Source organism: Emydura macquarii, unplaced genomic scaffold (genome assembly GCF_026122565.2).
Source record: "Emydura macquarii macquarii isolate MOO-44397 ecotype Brisbane River unplaced genomic scaffold, CSIRO-AGI_Emac_v2 contig_561, whole genome shotgun sequence".
NCBI lineage: Eukaryota > Metazoa > Chordata > Testudines > Chelidae > Emydura > Emydura macquarii.
Window position 1 is genome coordinate 2737677 of NW_027130698.1, and position 20205 is coordinate 2757881.

Here is a 20205-nt window from a genome sequence, read left to right on the forward strand (position 1 = left end):
AGATTTAAAAGAAATGCTGCTACTTGAAGTTCGTTGAAAGTGCATGTGAATCTGACTTACCAGGCAGTTAAGTCCCCTCTTTTCTCTCAGAAAGGACACTCCACCTGTCCACTTCTGGGTTAGGGAGAGCAAACACCATGGGCCACCATGGGAACTGCAAGGCCACCACCTGTTGTTCACCTCATGCCACTACTGAGTGCCACTTCATCAACCACTACTGAGTGGACCTTAAACCTTCTGTGGAGGCAGATTTTGGATGTAAAGTACTTCAAGCTGCATCTTGGGAAACCCTACCTCCTTGCTGAGAATGCGTCTTACATTATCTGCTTACTGTTCTATACTTCCAGCAGGATGGAAAGAAAGGGGGACACTAGACAAAGGAAATTTACTCTCTAGTGAGAGTTTTCCAGGATCTCTCTTCTTATTCCATTATGAATGCCTCCAGCTCTCACTTCTAGTTTTCCGTCTTTTCACCTGGGGATTTCCAGCTTTTGACCTACCTGAGAGGTTGAAGTTGGAGTCAGCCTAATGTACATTTGAGGTTTCACTATACTTTGCCTTTGTGTTTCCTGGTAAATCGTGTTAATTGTTCTATGCTTCCAACAGGATGATAGAAGAGGAGGGATTCTGACGAGTGAATTTCTCTTTATTCACCACTGCCATAGCTGAAAACAGTTCTTACTATGAATGTGCAATCTAAGGTGGTTTCTCAAATGCAAGTTCACCTTAACATATTAGTAGAGTAGCAGTCAAAACAATGAAACCATCCAGATCGAGAGAGAATTCCATGCACAGAAAACTTTTGATTGGCATATGTTCTTAAGATAATGAAAACATATTTATAAATTATAATTGTTGCAAAAATAAAACTGTACATCAGGATGAAAGTCAGAACTCAGTAAGCAGAAACATTCAAACTATTCAAGCTGCCTCACAAACATTATAGTACTTAAAAATAGACTACTGGAAATCAAATCTTTATTTAGTAACTCCAACTGGTGGAACAACTTCTAGAAGCATCTGAAGGTGCATGGTGATGGGCCCTGAAAATAGATTACTATGGTTAGAGACATTTAATACACGTTTTATACAGTTTTTGGCAATGTTAACCATATATTTTAATTCAAGTTTACACCATTTCACTAACTGAGTGTAATGTTGCATGCATAAGCATTTATTTTCCCCACTCTACAGATGTGGAAGACAAAACTTGCCCATAGCCAAAGAGTAAATTAGTAGCAGATTTGGGATGTGAATTCAGAAATTCCAGGGTCCCAGTTTTGTGCTCATTATGGTAGACCACACTGCATCTCTTTTTGTAATCTAAAGTAGCTTTGGTTTTGTGTACACATTGAATTTTTTAAGGAATATCAATAATGCTGTGGGATTTATATCCTCTTAAAATGAGTCCTACTTTTCCTTTCACTAGTGTCTCTCATTCCATCTTCCAATTCTCCCAGAAAGTAGACAGGAGTTCTACTTTTAAAAGAAGACTGCAAATCTCTTCATAAACAGTCCTGCAAGGGCACTACTAAAGCACAATCATTTTCTTCATCTTTATAACAACACTTTTTTTATAGAGCAGTAGATCAAAGCACACTATGGAACTTTGAGCATGGCAAACTAGTGCACTGTAGATTTACACCCCAGCTTGCTACACACTAACCCTCTCTAGACAAGCCCTAAGGCTGTCACTTTACTTTCCATTTTAATTTTAATTTTGTCTGTTAATTTTGCCTTTGTTAGACTGATTGTGAAGATACTGAATCCTGAAAGAGATCTGAGGGCAAGATAAGTGCCAGAACATAAAATAGCTAGGTGTGTTTAAAGTCACTTCAGTTACTGGCCAGGGCATTTCTGATTTATTTCAACTTCTAAATTACCCAGGAGAATTGAACAGTTCAAAATTTCACCTGAAATAAAAACAACAGTTAAAAGGATATTGCTAATGGAGACTTAAGCTATTTTATGTAGCTTTGTACTGATACACTGATATGTATCACTTTTCTTCAAAGCATTTTATGAACTAAATCTCATCAAATATTGTGTTATCTCAAATTTTACACAGGAAGAAACTGAAACAAAAATGTAATGTACCAAAGAGCTGGGATTAGAATTCAGGAGCTCTCAGCAATTATTGCTGTGCTTAGATCAAAAGATCATGCCCCTCTCTCACTGCAAGCTAAATGTGACTGTAGGGTGAATATAAAGAGAATTTTAACTCGGGGGAAAGGAGTGTTGGCTACATCTTACAGGTATCCTGTTGTGTACCTTATTTAATGGAAAACTTTGCAAATCACCTGTAAAATGTATACTTACTTGATATTTTTTGAGCCCAGTTGAATTTAAAATGAATGAAAAGGACATAAAATATAAATCCACTAAGCATAAATAAAACACAGTATAGATATGCCCATTCAGGTTCACTGATGATTGGAGCCAAAACTAGTAAAATGGAGACTAACACCACTAAGATGGGAATGACGATAGGTATCTGAAAGATACAAAGCATAAAAGTATTCAGCAAATTCTGTGACCATTTTTCATTGATGTTGCATATCTTTACTACGTATCTTGTTGAATGTGAGAAGTTACTTTTACCTCCTTATTTCTGATTTTTTAAAAAGAATATTCAGAAGTGTTCAGAAGATTAGTGGACTGGTTGAGAAGGTAGCTGCAGTAGAAGTTCAGTTTGGCTAAGTCACAGACCAAGACCAGTGGGACCACGCTATTTACCCCAATCCTAGAACTGTAATAAATGCACTGTAAATCATAAACCTGAACTTCAATAGGATGAACTCTTCAGAAGTGTCTTGCCCGCAACTCTCATTCTAACCGATCATAGTTTTTGGTTGCAGCCTCCCATCCCTTCTTCCTTATCTGCAGCTAGATTTCTTTCCTTCTTCCCTCACACTGTTGCAGGCAGCTGAGGTGCATCAGTCTGAACAAGATTCAAGACCTGTACTTTTCTGGCCCGCTCCCTGTCTCCCTGTTCATTCTTAAGGGAATAGAAAATGGAACCGTACTAAGTAGTAGTTTTCTGGGGCAAAAAGATCTTCAGTGGAAGATCTTCTCCAGTATGTTTTTCAATATTCCAAACTCCCTGGACAAATCCATGCCTTAATGGAGGTGGAGGGATACCAGTAGTGGAGAACCATTTTTCTTACCATCATGAGGCACATTCATTTGTATTATGTTTAGAAATGTGTTCTAGTACTGAACATACCTTGATTGGTCTTTTGAGCTGTTTTCTTGTAAATCTCATAACTATGAGCGCAAATACAGTCAAACCATAAAATATCCAGACAGCAAAACTGAAGTAATTTATGAGTGTGTTAATGTCTCCAGGGATGATATAAATAATAGCAATGGCACCCTAAACATGAAAAATAGGAATTAATGTGGACTTGGTAAAAGACAGCTGAGTATAGCAAGGAAGAATTGAGCTCTCTCTTTTATGTAGGTCACAGTTTTACGTTCAAATTGATTCAAACTGCAATGAGTGTACAAGTTTTTGCTCTGCTTTGTGGGGAAGGTCAGCATGCTTGGCATCCTTTCTTGAGAATGGCCTGATCCTGCAAATATATGTGCTTAATTTTGAGCATGGGTAATCCCATTGAAGTCAATGGACTGTTCATGCTTGAAGTTCAGTATGTGCATAAGTGCTTGCAAGATATGTGCCAACACGATAGAAACCTTTTTCCCTGTTTCTATAAACCTCTGCTAAGCATGATGAAATGTTTGTATTCATGCCGTATATGTCAGTACATAATGAATCTCTTAAATTTATGACAATGTCTTAACATCTATTTTACAAGCTTGCAGGGAAAAAAAGTTTGCAGGGAAAAGTTGCAGGGAAAAAAGTTTGGAGGGAAAAAATTTTTTTGATTTCTTGTAGTCACAGAAATCCTGGAGTGAGCCAGTTTGACTATCAACATAAATTTTATTCTATATAGCTGATTTTAATTGTCAGTACCCTACTTCTTCCCTAAAACTGAAAGAGTTACATTTTATGTTCCAATTCTATGAACTTTAAAATATGGAGAATCTGGAATGAAGTTAGATTCAAATTGAGCCATTTTTATGCATTACGTAGTCTTTTATTGATTTATAAAATATTATTTCAGCTATTTCCCTGTATATGTAACTACATCTGCATGAAAGTATGTGTAGGGATAGCATGTTGAGATCACCACTGTGGCATCTGAAGAGCCAACATAATTTCAGATCTGAATATTTATTATAGATTTGACTTAGCTGCAAGTTTTATTTATTTGCTTAAAATTCATACTTACATAAAATATGATAGCAGGTGCTGGGGTGAAACGTTTAACACTAATGTAAGACAGCACCTTTAGCATGTGCCCTTCACGAGCTGCTACATAAACAAGTCTGACAAAACAAAAACACATGTTAATCTGGTTAGTGTGGCATCTACACAGATTCAAGTGGCTCTATTTTTCAGTTAACTCAGAATACTTAAATGGTACTCTGTGAAGAATCTTAACCACTATATAGATTTCTTTATATGGTTACGTCTAACTATGTATTATTTATATATGCTTCTCAACTGCATCAAACCTAATTTGATATTTTCTAGAATGTAGGGAAATCATACATGTAGTGGAGGAGGAATTATTATTGCTTTCAAAACAAGTGCCTAACTCCATGGAGCACAGAAGTTAAACTGATTCAGTAATTCAAAGCAAACAATTTAGTTTTCATCTTCCTTAAAAAAAAAAAATTCACCACATGAAACTTTCAGCACAAATATAATTTCATGTATTATTTTAGGGATTTAGAAACCTTGTGAGCATGAGATTTTGCAAACCTGCAAACCTCTCAAATACTTGTGCACACACAAAACTAGTTCATGTTATAATCTCTTTTAATTTTTTATTTTTAGGTGACTGTTACTTTTTAAGAACCGTTTTTTTAGCTGGAAGAAGCCTGTACTTGTTTACAGGCATTTCAGTAAAATGTTTAATCCCTTATTTTCTAACTTTTTCAACTTTCATAGCTACTGGTTCTTACATGGCCAGGTTTGCAGGTATTATGTTCTATAATTTGTTTAAATTAAACCCCAAATTTAGAAGACATTATATGACTTCTACCTGCAAATTCAATTGTGTATTCAGCTATTTAGAGTTGAAATTTACCTGCCAGCAGTAAAACAGGTCCCATTGGCTGCTCCAATTGTAGAAAAGGCCACAAAAAGAGGAACTATCCAAGAAGCTGGATAAAGGACCCGATCCCCAAATGTCTAGGGCATAGGAGATTAAAATATAGACAAATTAATATAACAGCTATCATTTTGCCACTTTGTAGTGTGTTCACTGGTGTGGGAACCAATCAGATATGCAGTAAATGAACTTTTAAAACATAGTTTACCTTTAAAAAATTCCATATTAATACAATTTTACATAGCTTCTTTTATCCGAAATTATTTTGCAAATTGTATACAGGAATTATTTCACCTACCACTCTAATGAAAGAACCTTGAGAATAGAATAGAACAATTTATTCTCTATAGAATAGAGACTAGAACAATTGAGAATAGATCCAATACTACTATACAGCGATTTAAGACAAAAATTTAAGAGTATCACATCCAACTGAAAGTAGGGAGAATTTAGATACAGAACATCTCAAATTGGAATCTTATCAAGATACCGGTACTAACAGCCTTACTTTTGCCAAAACTTGCATGGAAACTTAAATATAGGTGAGACTCAGGGCCTTTCTTATGTGTTTTATCCTGCAGACAGTACAACTGTCACCAATGCCCATCAGCACTGCTTCCTGTCTTTTTTGGGTAATCTGCCATCTTGCCCTAACATTGCTTAGCTTTTGAGATCAAATGAGGAGATATTTCTGCAGGCTTATATTGTCAGTATTGATCCAGTCTGATCAATTTAATAGTAGCTGATGTAATACCATTGATATAGATTATTAATAATATGTGGATAGTGGCACTCAAGACTAGTAATCCTAAAATCAGACTGCCTAGCTGTGTTTCCAGTAAAGTATGCATAAATGTTGCACCAATCTCTGCTCTGTAGCCATTTTTTGTGAGTAGGCAAGGTATTGAAATATACCAGAATCCAGCTCTCTGCAAGCAGGATTCCATTTTTCTGTACAATGTTCATTGGTTTATGGAGTATTTTTACATGAGTGCTCTTATTCACTGTGCTGTGCATTCAGTATGCAATCTGTCATTTTTGTTTTTCCCCAGAACTATCGTAGAGATGGCTACAACCAGGGATTCAGATATTTACCAGTGAAAATAAAATTATCATATGTCCCCCTCACTAAGCATTGTGGAATAAAAGCATCACTAAATTGCAAATTCATTGAAGATTTCCTATAAAAGATAAGATGTGCCTCATGCATACTAAATTGTCACTTTCTACAAACTAATTTTCAAAAATATATTTTTCCTCCAACAATTAAAATATTAATAGTGTTTAAAAATTTACAATAGTACTGAAAAATTCTTTCCTGAAAACTAAGAAAGTTAGAATTTTTTATGATTTGGACTGCAACAAAAATAGTGTCTCACTAGATACTTCTAATTACAAAATGAAAAAGTGGCTTACCACAGCGACTGCTGGGGACTGCAGAAGTTCTGTTGAAGTCATTATTGTGAAATATGAAATATTAATCAGAACATAGCAAACTGAAACCAATGGGATTCCAATGATTATAGAAAGTGGTAGATTTCTACAGAATGTAAAAACATACAGTATCAGTATTTCCAAAGTACTAGGCAGCTTTATTATAGTGAACTGTAGGCTCTTTCCTGTTTTAGTTCAAATTTAGGATTCTAAAAAAAAGTCACAGGCATATTAACTAGTAAATATTATTTATGAATCATGTTAAGACTGAAGGATCACTGTTCAAGGCAATCACATTTTTAGGAATTCATTACCTGTTACTTATGCTATCATGGATTATTAAAATTGAAGGAATTTTTAAAATTTAAATTCCTTTTTTCACCATTTATGCTATTTGTTTTCATTTTTCACTATCTAAGTTGAACGAAGTGCAATTCCAGTAGGAGTACTTCAGCTGCATGTACTTTCTAATTCTCATGTACTAGCACAGTAGCTATTATCTCATGGGGTTGATGCAAAGGTGAGTCACAATTCCATGCAAATTGGATCTGACTGTACCTGACTCCATGTATCTGGCAGAGCAGATTAATGCTTTGTGTGCTCTGACTAGAACAATAAATTATATTTACTGGATTTTCCTAACTACAGGGGAATAGTTAAATCCCCAGCCCCTTTGTTTTATTTCCATTTAATAACAAACATGTTTGTTCCTCTTATAATTTAATAAAATCTGTTTTTACAAATTCTACATTCACAGGAATTCCTTTTTGCAGCCAGTACCTCAAGTAATCCATGCTAATGGCTCCTCCTCTTTCCACAGGTGATTGGCAGGCAGATCGATGAGTCGGAAGAAAAGGAGAATCCCTTTCCACAAGGGCAGAGTGATGCTACTGCATGAGGAGCAGGTGCTGATGTGCAGCTCCTAATGGGCTTTTTTTTCCTTAGGAAGATGCATGCAAAACCCTGGGTAAAAATGAGGCCTTATCAGCTGTTCTGTCTGCAGTGGCCAGTAAGCAGCTACAGAAGGACCAGTGGCCTGAAACGACTGGACATAAATCTCTTCCACCCCAAGGCCCAGCTAACTTGCTGAGTCTAATAATAGAGATGTCTGCTACTTTTTGCATAAACAGGTGGGCTCTTATTAATTTCTGGCTGGCTCATAGAAGATAAAAGTAAAACCCTCCATGTTGGCCACTTCTGGTTCTATAATCACGAGTTTCTCTGGCTTCCCTCTAATAGTGTCCCTGTGCTTTCATTGATCTAGAGCTGGCAGGGAAGCAAAAGCTTTCATAGCAGCTGCCTCTCACACTTGGCCTAACTGCAGAGCTCAGTCCCTCTCTAAGGACCATAAGAACAAGAATTGCTGTGGAAAGTGCCCTCTCTTATATTAAGAAGCCTGAAAGTTCTTCCACTCCAAAAAGAGTGACTCACCCACCCAATAAAACTGGAATCCCCAAGCATGTTTCAGAAGGAAAGGATGCTGCACTTACTCGCCTGGACTCGAGCCTTTGTATAGGGAGAATAATATTCAATCAACTGATTACCACTGTGACCGATTTGGAATAGTGCAAAAAATGCAAAGTATCTTGAAAATCATTACTTTCTCAATGGATTCAACAAAGTAAAAGCCCATCAAGACCAAGGGACAGGCTGCCTCCTGGGCAGAAAAATTGATGAGGAGACAGCCTCTGTAAACAAGATTTACATGATCATCTGGAAATTCACCTGAAGTTTAGTAAGCATTATAGAATATATTTTGTTTCCTTAGCTAATGCAAATATTGGCAGACACATTCTAAATTCAGTTATCCATTATATTTTAAAGAGTCTTGGTGCAGAGGTTTTTTCCACCCTAGTTCAGCTGATTGGTACTGACATTTAGAGCCTACTCATATGGATTACTGTAGCTACTTGCTGCAGAAAAGGAAATTTTTTCCCTATCAGTAAAACTGGTCTCTGGAAGAGTAGTTCCAGTAATCCATAGGCCCACCTGGTCAGTTTTTTTCCACACAGTTGGTGTTGGATAATAACCAATTCTGTTAATAAATTAATTCTAGGGGAGTCACTCTCCTGGTTCTTCTGTGTGTATTAGCAGCAGTGACTTGTGGTAGGAGCCGCCTCTTTTTCTGTACTGTCTGACTGCCTGTCAATCACCTGTGAAGAAAAGTCAGGATTACTAGAGTTGCACTTTGAGCAACCAATTTTACAGGTGGGGGGGAATACTGATTGTCATTAATGTAACTTGGCAGCTATTTTGCACTCTTAAGACTTTCTAGAAAAGGCTAGGAAGATAAAAAGCTTGATGCATGTGTCTCAAGACCTGAGTGAACTTTTGGTAGCTTTTCTTTACTTACTTCTAATGGGAATTGTGCATGCACATTGAAGGGAAGGATATAGTCTGTATTCAGGCAATTTTCTATACTATAGAGGGACTTTCCCTGCTACTTATTTATTTTTATAGTAATCATATTTAAACCTCACTGAAATCTCGGTAGATGATAATCAGAAATGAAATACTCTATTAAATCAAAAGTAGCAGTCAGCAAGGGGATGGAAAAGAATTAATTAGCATGCATTCTCTGTACCCTAGGGATACTTATATTTCTTTGCATTGTAGTATCATGGAAATCAATAATTAATTAGAGATGATTCACAAGTATACAATATTCAATGTAAAACACAGAATAAATGCTAATGAAATTATTCTTTTGTGAACAAGCCCCAAAACTTTTGAGTATCCCCTTATCAAAAGAGAGAGTTAAAAATACAGCTGCTATTAAGACTTTTAATGATTTGATTGTTGCATTTGAAATTGTACCTTTCTAGCTTTCTAGGTTGTCTCACCTGTAAGGATTTTTAAGTTCTTCTGTAATGTAATTGAGTTGATTCCTGCAAAAAACGCACTAGCATAAGGTTACTGGTAATCAGATGCTGAAATGCCAAATTATTTAAAAGTCAGGTCTTTATTTCTGACATCACTATTGTTACTGTTCAACCTCTAACAAGAAAAAAAAATGTAGACCAGGTAATATCCTTAACTTAGCCAAAGCATACGAGGTGGAGTTAGATCTGGTTCTATACCCAGCTCTGCTGCTGATTGATTCTGGGCAAGTCCCTTAACCTCTCTATGCCTCACTTTTCTCAACTATCATATGAGATGAGCAATATCAATAGCATTGCAAGATTTGGGGGGGAGGGGTGTTGTAAGTAGTTTGAGTAAAAGGTGCGATAGCAGAGTGCGGTGTTAAAGTAAATTTCTCAAGTAATGTATAATAATAATAATGGGTAATGTATAATTTTCAAAGTGTAGGACTCTAGCTAGAGAGCTTCCAGTACTTCAGACAAATAAATTGCTTGGATTAATGGCAGATTTTCAACAAAGCTCACTCACCACAAGGCTGCTTGTGACCTCTACAAGCTCTGGAAAGCATGCATCTTTTAGAATACAAATGTTTTTATACCTACTACAATCATTAGTGCATTTACTTCCATTTAGCAATGACACAATGCAAGTTAAATAGTCTTTTATCCACAAGGCTTTCATGAAAACTTTTAAAGTTTACAATCACCAGAATGACAAATTTCAAATATTAATTTTCATTAGACTGTGTTGTTTTAAACTAGACTGTGTTTTATGCTCATAATTGTAGCGGATTGAAACACTTTTTTTTAATGCTTTGTTGATTGATAGAAATTTGAAGAGTTGGCATTTAACTATCTACAGATCTTAAAGAGACCAATTTTCAAACCTGAGTGGTTAAAACTAAGCATTCAACTCAATATTTAGATATCTGAATACGTTCTAAGGCAGTTAGCTAAATAATGGATCTAGGTACTTGACTTTAGGAGTTTGAGTTTGAAAACTGAACCTTGAACCCGTATTCAGCAAGGTATTTAAGAATGTGCCTGACTTTAATCACATGAGTAGTCCCTCACTCTTGTGCTTAAAATTAAGTATGTGCTTAATTACCTTGTTGAATAGGGAGTTAAATAAATACTTTTCAAGGTAGAGTGAGAACAGTATTGCTGTGTCACAGCTGAGTCAAGAAAATGAAAGCCTGCATTTTTGTTTGGTGCCTGAAGCTGAAGCAGCCAACACTGATGCCCCAATCTTTCCAGGTGAATCACACAAATTGGTCCCTGCAGGCATATGGTTTTCCTTGCAGGGTCAAGGCCTGAAATGTGCAAATCAGACGACATAATGATATATCCACATTGCTTAATATTAACTTAATATTGTTTAGTTAAATATATTCAGAAAATGCAGACTTATTGGGTGGTTAAAATAATTAAGTATTGAAAAATGCTATTCTGTAGTTTCTGTGGGATATGGAAGAAATAATTTTATAAAATAAACCTATCACCTTTTGAACTTAATATATTTTAAACATAAAACAGTCACTTTTAGCTAGGGCTTTGGAGTCTAGAGGCTAAGCAGATGTGAGAATTTGGAAGTTTTATGTTGGACAGAAATCCCTAGGGCATGGTGCTTTGTTTGGTTTTATTTTAAGGTGGTAGTGCACTTTTTGAATGCTCTCTACAATTATTCTCACTAACGAGTCAAACTTCAACTTTACCAAATAAGTGAGTTACAAAGAGAGAGAAAATCAATAAAAATTGTTAATAGTAACTGATAACAATAATAAAAAAATCTTACCATCCATCATATGCCCAGAGACCATTATAAAATGCCAAACTGATGGAACCAGCAGAAATTTTAGCATCATTGAAAGAATTTTTAAAATTTTCTGTTTTTCCTGCAAATGAAATACATTGATACTGAGCTATACTGAGACAAAATGAAACAACTAATCATGAATGAATGAAAGCAACATTTCTTCATCAAATTTCATTTTGTATAGTGCTTTGTCAGTTAAAGTGAACACTTAAATAGAAATTTTTTCCTAATTGGTCTGTAACCATGAATTTCTTTTCCCAGAACATTTTCCAGTTTATTCTGTTTAATCAGTCTGATCCTCAGTGGTTGAGTTCCCTCAACTCTCATTAAAGTCAACAAGAATTGAAGGCAGTCAACATGATCTGGTATCAAAACCATATTAAATTAGAATGATATCATCTATAGCTTGTTTGCTTTGTTCTTCAATAAATGATCCAGTAGCAAGTCATGGCAGAAACAAAAATACTCTCTAAATTACTATATTTGTAAATCTAAAACCAACAAAAATTAAATTACCTTGTGCAAGGAGAACAATTCCACTTACAATAATGATTATGACGATGATCATTTTAGCAGCAGTGAAAAAATTCTGAACATAGCTCCCCAACTTCACACTCAGTGAATTCACTGTTGTAATAATCACTAAGGGAAATAAAGATTGTATTTCTCAGTTTAAATTCTGTAAATCATAATTCAGAACTATAATAATTGAGTTTAAAGAAACATCAACAATATGATTTTTTTTATCTTAGGTTCAGACACCCAAGCCTGTTTATCTTGTTTCTTTCTTATATTGGTTTGTAAATTCCATGTAATGATTGCAATTTCCTGCTTTTGATGGATTGTTATAAAGAATGAAAATAAGTTTTCTTAAACTGAGGAATTTCTTGGCTGTCTCTTTAAAAACATTTTTAAAAGTTGGGATAACTTTTATCTAGAATATAAAACTTCGACCATATTTTCTTTTAATTCTTTCCTAGAGATATACACGCTTCTGATCTAAACACTCTACTACTGAGTATGATCTAACTGCATAAGGAAGAAACCTGATTATTTACATCGTCTAACCCTAGAAGTGAAGCTTCTTTTAAGTAGAGATGTTAGATATTGAAAAGTCCTCCACTGTGTATTAGATTATCAAGTCTATCCCTCATCCAGTGCAGAACTGTTCCCACTAATACAGTTTTCTATATGATTTTCTAGTTACTTAGGCGTACTAGGTTTTAATATTTCAAGAGATGAGGCTTCAACCACTTTCCTTGAAAAATAGAACTGCTACAAAGTTTCATAACTCAGTCCCATTTTAAAAAATAGGGATCTCACCAATGGCAGTTGCGGCAAGACACTTAATGACTATGACAGGTGGATCACAGCCTGGATAAAAAGGAGCTGAAGCATATTCCGCAAAGCTGAGGCAAATTATAGCAAATGAACTGGGTTTGATGACCAATAAACTAGTCCAGGAAAACAAATATGCTGGAATAGGGCCAAATGCTTCCATAAGGTAAGGATATTCTCCCCCTGATTTTGTGATCATTGTGCCAAGCTCAGCAAAACATAGTGCACCTGAACAAAAAGAAGATATGCAGTTAATATTCAGATGCTTTTAGTTTGTACACTTTAAAACTGTTTGGTTTTAATTAGCTTATGACTTTTTATAGTTAATATAAAATTAAGGAAATGGCTATACAGATATGCTATATTTTATTATATTTGTGTAACATCACCAGTAAATAGTGACAAAAATCATAATTTGCCAAGGACATTCCATAAAATTGAAGTTATTGAAAACTAACAAGTTATTGATTAGATCTTACAGTTATGAGTGCCTAATTTCAAACTATATTTTTGCAGAATCAACTTGTAAACAAGTCTTGCTAACTTAGCTATGTTTTTCTGGAGTTGCGGAGAACTGATTGCAATACTCTAGACACAGTCGCCCCCAGACTAAGTACAGAAGAGAGTTTTACCTCCTCACTCCATGATGTCTGTATAATTAGTACAAAATTGGATTTTTTTTGCTTATTTATCACATTACAAATTCATGTCTAACTAACTTTACATTACAGCAAACTCATTTTAAATTGTTACCTCTTCGGAATTTGAATCTATAAAGTAAAACTTACTCCTAACCTACTCTTTTGGATTAATTCTTTATTATTTAAACCCTTAATTATATTGGAATTTCAGGTGGTTTATGATATTTTTGGCAAATATTTCTATTTTAGTTTTCTGTTTAGAAACTCAGAACACTATTAGGAAACTCTAGCCTAAAGGAAAATTGCACCAGTACCATTCAGTAATTTGAAAACTCAAGAAAAACAAAGCAGCACAAGTCACAATGCATAATAAAGGTTTGTTTTCAAATACAATTGGCATTTCTGAGCTTATTGGTCATAACTGGCAACTTACTGAAAGTTACATCACTTGTGCTCATAACCCAACAATGAAAAACTATAAATAAATTCATGTCCAATTTTAATGTTTAACATTTTGTGTAAATATTGCCTATTTAAGGCCAAATTTCAAAAACTAGCCTCTAATTCTGCACCTGCAAACAGAGCTTTGTACAATGAAAATTGTGGAGGTAGGTATGCACTGTGGGCCTGCTTCTGCTCCTGTTGAAATGACTGGGTTATTTTGCCATTGACTTCAATTGGAGCAGGATTTGTCATGTGTTTATACTCCCATTTGATGGGATGTGCAAATTAGGAGGCTGGATCGTAAGATCAACTGAAAATTTGACTTGTACAATTTTCTTATTATAATGTTCTCTACTGGGCACAGTGGCTGGCTTGCGGTTTGGTTTGGTATGAGCAGTATAATCTAATTTTCACAATGGAATACAAGAGGGAAAACTGGAAATATAAAGACTTTTCCTTTGTTTTGTTTACCTAATGTAGAAACAATTCCACAGGCTGCCCAGATGACTAAACAAGGCCCCACAGCTCCAACATTGGCAAGTACCGACTTTGGAGAAATAAAGATGCCTGAGCCAATAACTGTACCAACAATAACACAGATCCCAGAGATCAGGCCCACCTTGAAATGAATGAGATATTCCAGTAAGGTAACTTAATATTAATTTTTTTGTGCTATATTACCTTATGTGGTAAAATTAAAGTCACCATAATTTTTCTGGCATCACACATGCAGCTTCTATTTATTGATAGACATGCACACAACTGCTATTTTTAAGATGCGTTTGCATAATATACAGTATAATGACCACCTTTCTCAAAAACACAATCTGACCTTGTGTGCCTGCATACTCAAGAATGGCCACCTCCTTCTAAACAGATAAACTGAATAATAATACAATAAACTGAAATAGCAAAAGACAACAATAGACCTCAGTGGTTGTTTGCAAATATTCATGGGCCATAGATCACTGCTATGTAAAATAGTTTTGAATTTATTCATCAGGCTTGTGTTTTTAGATTAGCCCTAAAATTGCTCTGTATTTTGAGATGCTTTTTGTTTTAAACAGGACGTATGTTATACTCTCTTTCCTAGTACAAAGCACACATCACATTGATAATTGTCAGCATTCACTATAGCTAAAACAGGGCCATGCTGAATGAAAATAAAAAATTAGAGAGTTGTGCTCAGTTGATGAGAATAATTAGTTAACTAGTTTGTGGAATCAGACACCTTCAGGATTAAAATTCTAAGAAACCTGCTCAGATCCTGATCAGACAAGAGATAGACGTTAGTAAATTCCACTGTCCAAAACTAACTTTACTTTCCTCTGATATCAAAAAGGGGAACTATAAGGGCAGGTAAACTTAGAGGAACATATTTGAAATATTTGCAATTATATAATCATTTGCTTACCCCATGACTACTGGTTGTTTAATGACAAGTAGACAAGCAGGCTTTTGCTGTGAGGCAGAACCTTGCTAATATGGTTTCTCCTTACTTATATAAGTTCGTGCCCCTCCCCCCCTGGAAATTTGATACATAGTTAGAATGGTGACATAAATTCACAGTCAATAATTATGGTGGAAACATAGGACTGTGAGCAGAGTTTAAACTGAGTGCCACTACATTTCTCTGCAATGACGACCTGTCTATTGAGCACAATGAACAGCAATCCTATCCCTGATACTGTGTTCCATAGTTGCTACTTTCAGACCAAGAATATGTTCTGTCATAATTGGGTAGGATTCCATTTGGTTTCTGTATCTTGATCATGATGTTGAAGTGGAAGATATTTACTCATTTGGATTTTGGCCAGAGTGAACAGTTTTGGTGGATAGTTAAACATGCAATCCTAACATACTGTTCTAGCATGCCTGTTTCGTGATGTTCAGGGCCAAAAAAAAGGTCTTTGCAATCCTGTTAATAAAAGAAAAGTGAATGGAAGGAAGTGAGAACAGAATCCTATTAAAGCTTTTATTATATTGTTACCATTGTCTGCAACAAAAAGCCATGTGTGTGAGAGATCCTGGGATGTGTTCCAAAACATTAACCAGATGTACTGGCCAGTACTGAATTTTTCTCACATTGCAGTATTTCAGAATTATCTCTTGTTCTAACAACTGACAATCTATAATTAACTTACAGACAATGATTACAGTGCATTTCTTTTATTTGTCTGCAGCATTAAAGCTGAACCTATTAACTCCATAATTTGCAGCTTACAGTGTAGCACATGTTCACCTTTAACATTACTAACTACAATTATGTGTTCTGGTGGGGAGCAGAACAAAAATATATATATTCCTATCTCTAAAGAGCACCTTCATGCCTATTTGTCATGTGAAACTTACTGCACACCAACTATTAAAAGATTTAAGCTCTGTTTGGAGTGTTCAAATATTAACAATCAATTTGTAACCATTGACACTAGAAAAATGTGTCAGTTGAATGCTGTGGTTTCTGTATTATTGTGCAGCTTCCTGGATGTGATGAAGTGGAAATGTTTAACTTGATAGCCAGATTGACCTGAACACTTCAATCTTATCCAGCACTGCATCCATACTTTGAGAATCCATTCCTTAGCTTTTCCTGGTGTTTGAAGCTGTTAGCCAGACATTAGGTGGATGTATACCTTTCCCAAATGTTAATCGTGCTTGAAGGATGTAGGTTGCATGGTACTAGACTTGTTACAAGTTTAAGGTTCTGATATTGCAAAGTATTGAGTGCCCTCAACTCCTATGGAGTGGATAATGGAAGTTGAAATTACTTAGTACCTGGAAAGTTAGGACCTTCAGGTGAACACAGATTCGGAAAATGAAAGATTGAGTTCCACTGTTTGGTCCTTGGTATTGTGTGCTGAAAATCTGATCCTTGTAAGGAATTTCCAAAGTACTCCTCAGTGACTCATCTGATGGGAACTCAAAATGGCTGCTACATCAATAATTACCCCTTTTCTTGTTCCATGTGGGAATCTTTCCTCTCTTTCATGTCCATGGTGGAAGTTATGTGCACACACAAAGTGATGATTAGAACAGTTTTCTTCATCAAGTTGGAGGTGCTGTTTCTAACTCTAAAGTGGCCTGAGATGCAAGTGTACATTAATATTAAGTGTGACTCTGAACCAACAAAACTTAAGGCATCCCACAAAAATCAAACCTTCCCCATGGGATGGGCTACTTCCACTTGCCCTGTTAGCTCCAGATGGACTTTTGGCTTCTGATTGCTATTTTGATGCTTTATGTGCCCTCCCACCATCAGGCCTGGATTACAAACATCTCTTCTTAGTCCACACCTGCAGAGATCATGAGATATTTAACAGATAATTTCAGCGGATTTTGTTTGAGAAACTGAAGGGGATATTATAGTTTCCTCTCATAGCTTAGAGAATACAGTGTATAAATGCATATTAAGTGAAATGTGACTGTACTGAAAATATGTGAGCAGTGTAATAAAAGCTCTAAAGGTTAAGATGTGTGAGTGACAAAAATTTTGAATTCTCTGATGTCTTCTGTAATATTCTGGAGGGGATGATTACCACCTGACTATTTTCTGTGGCAGCTGACTGGATACCCATTGGCTAGTTAAGATAGTTACAAATGAGGATGAAAGACTGTGTTACATGGCAGTATGGGTAACATTTTCAAAAACAACTAATGGAGTTAGGAGTCTAAGCCCCATTGAAAGTTCATGGGACTTAGGCTCCAACGTGACTTAGGCACTTCTGAAAAATTTACTGTATGTGTCACTGGATTGGTTATGTGCCACTCACCACATTTTAAAGTGGTTGTCAGACTTTAGGCTAGATAAATACACAGGGTTTTTTTTAATAATCAATGGGAACTTTGATTTATGACTAGAGCTGTCAGACAACAGTTTTTGAGACTTCAAAAACTTTCCTGCCCCACATCAGGATGAACCCAAGACCTTAAACATTTATTAGAGGGAAGGAAGGAGAGAGAGACACCCAAATCACAGTCTGAGATGTGGGAGACCCAGTTTCAATTACCATCTCTACTTGATTGGAAGCAGGGACATGAGCCTGGGTCTCCCACATCCCAGAGAAGTGCCCTACCCACCAGGCTGTTCTGGGGTGTCTCTCCCTCAATTTCTTGGAATGGAGTTGTTCCACTTCATATCAATAAATATTCATTGTGCCAGAAAGAGGACTTACCATATAGTCAAATGGTTAGGGCTTTCACCTGGGATATTAGAGAGACAGGTTCAAATCAGATAGAGAGGAGATTTGAATCTGGTCTCCTACATTCTAGATGAGTGCCTTAACTACCAAGCTGTTGGCTGTCCTGGGTTGTGTCTCCCCTTTCTGTGCCTGAGAAAGTTTCCCATCAAATGTTGATACATTCCTGTGAAAAATTTTTATTTTGATGAATCAGCATTTTCTGCTAAAAAATGTTGTGTTCGAAAACCCTAACCAACTCTATTTATGACTAATTAGTAATATTACCAACATAGAAATCAACCACAACCTCACTGAAATACTTGTATAGCAATGCTAAATTTAACAGTGAAGCACAGGTCTCTTATTAAGATAAATATTTTAGAAAACATTCTTGCCTCTTTCTGTAGATTCATAGTTTTGGATTCTTTACTTTGGATGGATTGTTCATCTCCTTCCCTGTTAGTTTCTCCTTTTCTTTTTCTCAAGTTTTCTTCACCCATTTGGCTTATTTGATGCTGAGATATCTATAGATATTAAACAGAACTTCTAGCAAATTATTTTAGCTTTATTTTACTATTAAATACAATCAGATGAATATACAAATATGAATTTGAACATTTTACAAGATATAATCTATTTTTCCTCATAATAGTAAAAATTCAATTTTCAAAAGGGTAGCTGCACCAGTGTTTGCGCATTGGTACATCTCCTTTGCACCCTCAGTTACCACAATTAACAGTTAGATGCATAAATATTCATTTGTTCAAGAATCATGGTAATTGGACATTCAAATTAGGCACACAAATGTGGATTAGGTTGTTTCCCAGAATGTTTAAGTAACATGTTGTCAACTAGTAAAGCAAGTTGCAATTTAAGAGAGATTAGATCCTGGTACTCGCAAACCTATCCAGGCAAAAATCGCCATCTGATCCTAAATCTAAATTTCTGGAAACAAAAACGTTGAAGATAATTTTGCAGTTGTATATACTGTAATTTAATACATTTAGTGCATGATGTTTTAACTACCCACATTTCTTGGTCAATGTTTTATATATGGTGAATAATACTACATAGCAGTTCTACAGTACTTTAAACATTCAGAACCCTATGCCAATATTAACTATTTCAATGATTTCAATGATTCCCAAAAGTTTTTCATGAGAAGGTATTAGAAATCAAAACAATGCCCTGTGATTAGCTATAGTGGCAATGTCTTTTAAGAAACACTTTGTCTGCTAATCTGATGGTCTAGTTAAAAAAAGCTCCAAAAAGTGTCATTGACCCAATGAAATAGTTAGATTTGAATGAAAATGTTGCCTGAATAAGTACTGCAGAACTTGGCCCATCAAATTTCATTACAATTCTGTGCCTGACTTCATACCTGAGAGAGAATTTGATTTGAGAATATTAGTTTAAAACATTCTTTTAGCAATGTGTGCTTACCTTATTTCTTTATAGTTGTTTGTCATAAATCTGGTTGCAGAGCAATTTGTGTAGAGTATTTCTTCACCGCTCTAGTTAGATTTAAGAGTTAATCAGTAGGCAATGTCCATGGCTGAAGGCTGAATACTCAGAAGATGAAGAATCTTAAGTACAGAGGTTATAGAAGGTAATTATTAAACAAATTTGTAGCCAAGAACCTTTGAGATATGAATGCAAAGTAAACCAACAGCCCAATTAGTTTGTGTAAAAATGTCATTGGTTTGATCCATTTCTATGTACAGATTGTTTCTATTAATGTTTTGCCAGCATCTAAGTATTTTATTACGTAGTGAAAGTGACCTGAGATTCTGGTAAATTAAGGGTTTTTTTATTATAGTTGAAAGTGTCAAGGTCTTTCTAATTTATAAACTTTGAGGAAAGATAAGTTTGGAAGTGATTATTTTACTGTTGTGGCCACTCATTGTTTACTATACTGAGTGAGTTCTGCAGATGTTAACTGGATCCCATAGAAATTGTTTGTTTGTTTTGTCTTTAAGAGGTTGGAAAGTGTTAGCAGAAGCCTTCAGTTTTTTTCATTAAATTTAAGACAGTTGAGTGGGCAAGCTGAATTCTTGTCATTCATAATTCCAGTTAGATTCTTCATTTTTCTAAATGTTTAAACCTGCTTTAATGAAAAATATGATCTTTTTATTTTTCTACAAATGTGTATCCAGGCAGAAAGCATGATTATTCTAAAGGTTGAAAAAAAAATTTCACTCATTCCTGCCAATAATCCCTTAAACTCACAAAACAAACATCACCTTAAAACCTCCAATTTTAGGTGCCACTTTATACCACACATTTGAAAGTAAGTACATACATAGTTAA

At 35.4% G+C, this 20205-nt stretch overlaps 1 protein-coding gene across 2 annotated transcripts; it reads right to left on the reverse strand.

Moving 5' to 3' along the window:
• Positions 1 to 564: 564 nt before the first annotated feature.
• Positions 565 to 19429, reverse strand: SLC7A9 (solute carrier family 7 member 9). Of its 2 annotated transcripts, XM_067540027.1 has the most exons (13): positions 19339 to 19429; positions 18291 to 18419; positions 14189 to 14336; positions 12618 to 12860; positions 11811 to 11936; positions 11274 to 11373; positions 9461 to 9505; positions 6600 to 6723; positions 5160 to 5263; positions 4296 to 4392; positions 3227 to 3376; positions 2320 to 2494; positions 565 to 1043 (listed from the first exon to the last, which is right to left on the reverse strand). In XM_067540027.1, exons 2-13 carry the CDS (start codon positions 18393 to 18395, stop codon positions 979 to 981), a joined length of 1482 nt encoding a protein of 493 aa, XP_067396128.1. In that variant the 5' UTR covers positions 18396 to 18419; positions 19339 to 19429; the 3' UTR covers positions 565 to 978. The 2 variants fall into 2 exon arrangements, with proteins under 2 accessions (XP_067396128.1, XP_067396129.1); XM_067540028.1 differs by lacking the exons at positions 14189 to 14336; positions 19339 to 19429 and having other exon boundaries at positions 18291 to 18421.
• Between the last annotated feature and the right edge of the window lie 776 nt (positions 19430 to 20205).

Coding starts and splice junctions, on each gene's coding strand:
- SLC7A9 (XM_067540027.1), bottom strand. CDS start 18,395: ATGGGTGAAGAAAACTTGAGAAAAAGAAAAGGAGAAACTAACAGGGAA. Junction 14,337..18,290: donor CTATGAATCTACAGAAAGAG/GCAAGAATGTTT, acceptor ATTCATTTCAAG/GTGGGCCTGATCTCTGGGAT. Junction 5,264..6,599: donor AGTCCCCAGCAGTCGCTGTG/GTAAGCCACTTT, acceptor CCTATGCCCTAG/ACATTTGGGGATCGGGTCCT.